The 6,000-nt window shown below is 50.0% G+C and overlaps 1 protein-coding gene across 1 annotated transcript; it reads right to left on the reverse strand.

Annotated features, from left to right (window-relative positions):
- Nucleotides 1–3,148: 3,148 nt before the first annotated feature.
- Nucleotides 3,149–3,601, reverse strand: ACET3X_007224 (uncharacterized protein; the record flags this gene model as incomplete). Its single annotated transcript, XM_069453674.1, has 5 exons — nt 3,149–3,154; nt 3,203–3,214; nt 3,271–3,372; nt 3,427–3,441; nt 3,494–3,601. 5 exons carry the CDS (start codon nt 3,599–3,601, stop codon nt 3,149–3,151), a joined length of 243 nt encoding a protein of 80 aa, XP_069304387.1.
- Nucleotides 3,602–6,000: the final 2,399 nt, after the last annotated feature.

Genomic DNA, 6,000 nt, shown 5'->3' on the forward strand with positions numbered 1-6,000 from the left:
CTAAGTTAGTTAATAGTCTAAGTAGTAATAGTTTAGTTATTAGAAAGTCTATACTAGGGGTAGAGCTCCCCTTAGCTTACTCTTTCGCACGCTCCTATAGCTTTAGTAGAGCTAAGTCTTAATAAGTAAAGGTCCGTTCCTTACTCCTTACCTTAAGTAGCTCCTAACGCAAACGAGAAGCCTTAGTAGCTACTTAAGCTTAACGCTCTTTAGCCTAAGCTACCTCTAGCTCTTTACGCTTACGCTTAGCTTAAACCTACTCCTACTCTTACTCTAAGATAAATAAACTACACTTAGCTCTAATAGAAATATAACTAGTATAATAACTAGAAGTTATCTTTATAAAGTAGTAGAGCTTCTTCTCTTTATAACGCTAATACTAGAAATCTATCTTAAGACCCTCTTAAACGACACGAGCTACACGGGCACGTTTCTAATTAGTTAAGGAATAGGGGCGAGGACCGCAAGACTTCTAAACTTTAGGCATAGTTAGGGACGCTAAAGGAAGGAAGAGGCGGCTATAAGAGCCTAAGGCCTACTAACCTTATATGTAACTAACGCTACGAAACACAGCGCGGGAAAATAATAATCTAGGGTATTAGGATGATACACCTAAGAGGGGGGATAATGTTATAAGGTAATAAAAGGATTCTCTCCTTAACGCGAGGGTTAGAGTTAAAAGGCTAACTAGTAACTACGTTAGAAGGTAATAATCTTAGTAGGGCTGTGATCACGTAGATAGTATCTCGCTAAGACGAGACATCTAGCTAAGAGGGCAGATGCTACAACATCTTAAGATGCCACGATATCTAAGGAATCTAAGGATGCTAGTTAACGGCAAGAGGACGCAGATGTCTAGGACCTATAGTAATAGGTATAAGAATATATTAGATCTTATTATTACACTTATTATAGTTAACTTAAATAGTTTATCTCTTACACAGATTATCAACTAGTTATTCTATCGTTTATAGAATTAGTATCGTTATTCTTTTAGTTGCAACGATAACTCTTTTCCACCTAATTATTCCCTACATTACCTTACGGACTACCGCTTTAGTCTACCTCGCCTTAGTACGGATCGAGCCTAGAGAAGTATAGCCTACCCCCGTGTAACATATAGTAGGTATAATAGCTAAGTTTAAGATACTTAGTTAGTACTATAAGAGAATCTTTATATATAATAAACTAGGTAATCTATATAACCTATACTCTCTCTAATTATAGTTACTTATTATAATACATCTAAGCTAGAGTACTTTTAAAGTTCTAATTGTTAGGGCTAAAAGGCACCGTACTAGTATCACCTACCGGTGCTAGTGTAGTGGATGCGTCTAGCTCACGTGAAATTAATGTTAGAAAATGATTTAGGCTGGATCATTCCTCAAAGGATGCCACGGATTTCGGAATTTGGATCTCCGATTACGCCTGCGCCTCCTTGACATGTGTCGCGTGTGGATGCAGACCTCGGTCGTTGCTGTTCAGGGCACAAGTTAATAGCGAACGTTGTTGTACGACCCTACTTCTTGGCAAAACTGGGATGTCCGAGGACCAGGCACCCATGTAGTGACTCGTTTGCGAATGAAACCATTAATACAATGCAACAACGTTATGTACGCGGACGAAATCCAAGCACATATCCCGTAGTACTTGGCGCCGTACATAATGCAAGCTCAATCTTCGCTGCACTGCTTACACTCATCATACTCCGTTACTTATACTCATCACCCTCTGCTGTTTACCCACCTGTCATAAAACTCACGACTTGATCGACGATTGTCAATTCTCGCTCAATATGTCATCGCCAGAACGTCACGCGAAAATTCTCATCGCAGGCGGGAGTGTTGCAGGCTTAGCCCTGGCCAACATGCTCGAGAAGATCGGCATCGAATACCTTGTGCTAGAGAAGTACGACAACATTGCTCCCAATCTAGGAGCTAGCATTGGAATCTTTCCAAATGGCTTTCGCATCCTAGACCAAATTGGATGTTTTGACGCCATTGCTGAATTGGTGGAAGGGGCGGATGGGTTTGAGCTTTTGGAGATGTCGTTGCAACGGACCGACGGTCTGCATTGCCCGCTATGCGGGACTTCCTCTCGTCTGGTGATGCCGTGACGTCGTGACGATGGCCTGGAGACATTGGCGACCAAACAGAATGCGACTGACGGACGCAGACTGACGTTACGCAGGTCGCTCGTAGGAGTGGAGTATGGAGGTCACCACTGGAAGTCTGATTGACTGCGAAATTTCGAAGGCAGAGATGGTTGATCTGCGGCTCAGCAAACGCGACGAGCCTGCGGAGGTCGCGCGACGCACCAGGCGACTGTGCCGAACCCGCATTGTCAGGAACGCCTAGCTCTTCCCATCGCTGTTTGCAACCCTTCCGTTCATGTACACGACTTGCGCATCATGTCTTTCGCTGTGACTATGAGCGGCGGCAACCTTTGCCGTGAAACGGCGAGCGCGTCATCGAGCAGCCGGGTGTCCTCAAAGACAAGGAGCGATACCGGTCCGCACGAGGAATGCATTCCGTATTACATGGCGAACAGTTCCGATAGAGCAAGCAGTGATAATCAAGATCGCGACGGCTTTTGATGAAGGGCTTTTGATGAAGGGGAGCTGTGCCTTGTGGATGGTAGACTGGTGTTCGTTGTAGCGTGAGACGCGGGTCCTTTGCGTCAGCACTCAAAGTGCATCTGGGTAACTCCGAAAACTCCGCGCCATGGCCGAGAACCGCAACATCGACCAAGCTTTGCTGACGCGTGCACTTTTATCGCAACACCACCATTACCAATCCTCAAAGCGCGTGACATCACTTTGTCATTCATCGTGCAGCGCTTTGGTCACGGATAAAGATGACTGCGAAACATCAAACGATAATGATGACATTTTATGATAATGTTAGTCTTGCCAATCGGTACAATCTTGATGCTCCCTTGGTTCGAAATTGCAAAGACGTATCGCATTGTTGTACGTAGGTGGATAGTTGTCAGTGTGTCGAGTCTGACTGCCCTTTGGACTACTTTTCCCGGCCATGTCCTTTTTTGTACTTTGGCTATGCCTGATTTTCCGATGGACCTAGTTCCGCTACTCCAGTGAGAATATATACAGGGCGGAATGCTTTTTTTCTTAGCAGGCGTGGATCGGTTAGCACTAGAGGAATTAGTATATCAAAGATGGATAGAGTTCGAGGCTACTCACACATCGGATATACTGATTGGATAAATGTTAGTTCTTTGTTTCTCTCGATAGCTACACGCAAGACTTACAGCGCCGTCTAAACACCTGTCCCGGGGGTAGCCCCCATCCCTCATGGGTTCCGCGCAAGTTCTTTCGTGCGGAAACCCAGCGTGGTCTCCACTGAAATGGCACTGTACGAGTGTTACGACTTGAATCTATTTTTTGTTGGTAGTTTAGTAACATACGCAGTAAGAGTGTGGCTATGAGCAGTCAGTAGGTTGCTTTCTTACTAAATGTTGTACTGCCACTTACATAGCTCTCGGGGCACACCGTGTTCGGGGGCAAACCCCATCCGTTATTACACATGGAAGCCTGGGCAGAGACGGCGAAGGCCAGGAGGATTGAGGTAACGAACTTCATGGCTACTTTACAAAGAGGTTGCAGTGTGTATCGAAGGCTTTGATGGTGTGCTGTCGAGATACCTGCGTTGCGGCGAAATCGACACGTATATATAGCTAATGCTTCCTAAAGCGCACGGGCAGGTTCTAGTCGTCCAGCATGAAGCGGTCACTCACTTGCAACTTTAGCCAGCAGGGAGCCAGCGCTCCATCGCCGTAAGCAAGACTGTCTTGCAGTTGTATTCAAGCACGCGCTCTGGAGCTCGACGTGCTCTGGGGAAGCCGTGGGAGCACGGGTATAGATGCGACGGGCTGTTGCTCGACGCAGGCGGTGCGGCGCTCAGGAGGGTCGAGCTTGAAGCGGTGATGCGCGGTGCGATACGGGGTGATTTCCTTTAATGAGGGAGCACACAGCTTCGAGCTGGATCGTGGGCGCGCGCAGGCGGGTTGTTCGGATGTGCAACGTCTCATGATGGTGTTTGGCGGGCGCATGATCGTCATGAAGCATGCTCCAGGAAGGCGACTCCCATGCTCCCAAAACATATGTCGGAACATTGGCATGCGCGCCATGGGCAGGCAGTGTGGCTCTGTGGGAGATGGCCATATCATCTGGCGCCATAAACGCTGTAGATAGGCTTAATCTCTTGCGGTCCGAAGCGCGACAATGAAATGTCAGCTTGTTCGGTGTCGCTGGACCACTTCAAGTCGAGAGGGGGCGTTTAGAGTCTTGGCAACGAACATGGCAATACGCCAGTCTGAGGTCCTGCAAGGTACATCGAAGTACATCGAAGTACGCTGGATGAGGACGCACGTCGTTCGCGACGCGTTTCGCGCATCGACTTTGTCATTCTAGGTTAAGTGATGTACTTGAGTCTTTCGGTAACCAGACACGTACCTCACTCGCTAACACGTGACGAACGCATGGTCACGTGCTCTCGCGTCAGGCGGTGGACTTGAGCCTCACGAGATCAACATGACCATCATTTCATCACATCTGCCGAAGAACCATAGCGCACACTCGAAGTCGGTCTGCAGGATCCACGTGAGCACCCACGCCCGCACCTACACCATCGTCCTTGCCCGATCCAGCGCGCGCATCGCTACTCGCAGGACTTGATTTCCGCGGCTGCGACGAAAGCGGACAGCACGTGCGCTTACAGTCCTCGCACCACATTCCCAAGATGCTCACAATCGCCAGCGAAGACAAGTTCTTACCCTTTTGGCGCCTGCGCGGCCTCTAGAATGGAGTCGATCACAGCGACTTGGATCATGACAGCATCATCCCCGCGGGTGGCGCGACAAGCGACGTTGAGAACGCTGGCGTGAGCCCTACACGGCGCCGCAACTCTGCCGCAACAACTCACAAACGGCGTCTAACCTGCGGCAGCTTCTCCATAAGCAACTCTGTCGATGTTGAAAGAAACGGCGCCAACCAACGCGGCCATCGCACTTGCCCGCCCCAGAGACGAGCGAGCACACATAATCGCCCAGCATCCTGCGCGACCCCACAAAGCCTCCCCCATGTTCCAGCAGCGGGCTTCGCAGGCGTGGTTCCAACATACTGTCCGCTCCTCGGCCTCGTTTGAATGCTCCGGTTCAAGTCGGCGCTAACTCTGGCATTGGAGTTGTGCAACGACGGGGTTAAATGGCTGTGGAATGGCTGTGAGGTGCAATACATTGGGGGTTATCAGCATCAAGAACCGGCTGACGGAGCGCACGGCGGAGATGCGGAGGGCCAAGCTGCGCAAGGGCACTGCAAGCACGCATTACGTCGACCCCGACAGTAGTGGCGCCTTGGGGACCCTCGTCATGTCGGGGAGTTCCACCAGGCTGCGCACGCTACCGCTCGTCTTACCTAACAACAACCCCTGCCCCAGATTGAGGCTCTGCGCTACGATGCGTGCCTTGCGCGTTTTTACCTAACGACAATACCTGTCCCCAGACTGCTGCTCCGCATCTCTCGATGTTTTACATAACAGCAAACCTGCCCCAGGTCGCGACCGCAGCACTGGGTCAGCCCAGGCGTCGGTCACACCTCCGCCATGCTCCGTCATGCTTCTAGAAGGCGTACCCGATAGGGTCAACAGCGTACCTGCCTGCCACTTGGTCTCAGACGGCATTTGAGTGTGGAGAAGGTCTATTTTCCGCATGCACCCCTCCGGAATCCTACACCCGAAACTGTCGTATCGAGCATGTACGCTCGGACGCTCGTAGCCTTGTTCCGTGAATTTCTCCGCGCCTTCCACGTCCATTCCCATTCGTGTCTAGCGCTCTGAACCACCACGTAACGACTTCCAACATTGCAGCATACCATGTCCTGCACTGCGCCTGTAGAGGACTATTTTCGAACGGGTTCTCATTGTGGTGCCACGGTGCAGCGATACCGTGTCGCATGACAGCGCTACGAGTCCCCATTTCCGA

This window comes from Alternaria dauci, chromosome 7 (assembly GCF_042100115.1).
Source record: "Alternaria dauci strain A2016 chromosome 7, whole genome shotgun sequence".
NCBI classification, from domain to species: Eukaryota; Fungi; Ascomycota; class Dothideomycetes; order Pleosporales; family Pleosporaceae; genus Alternaria; species Alternaria dauci.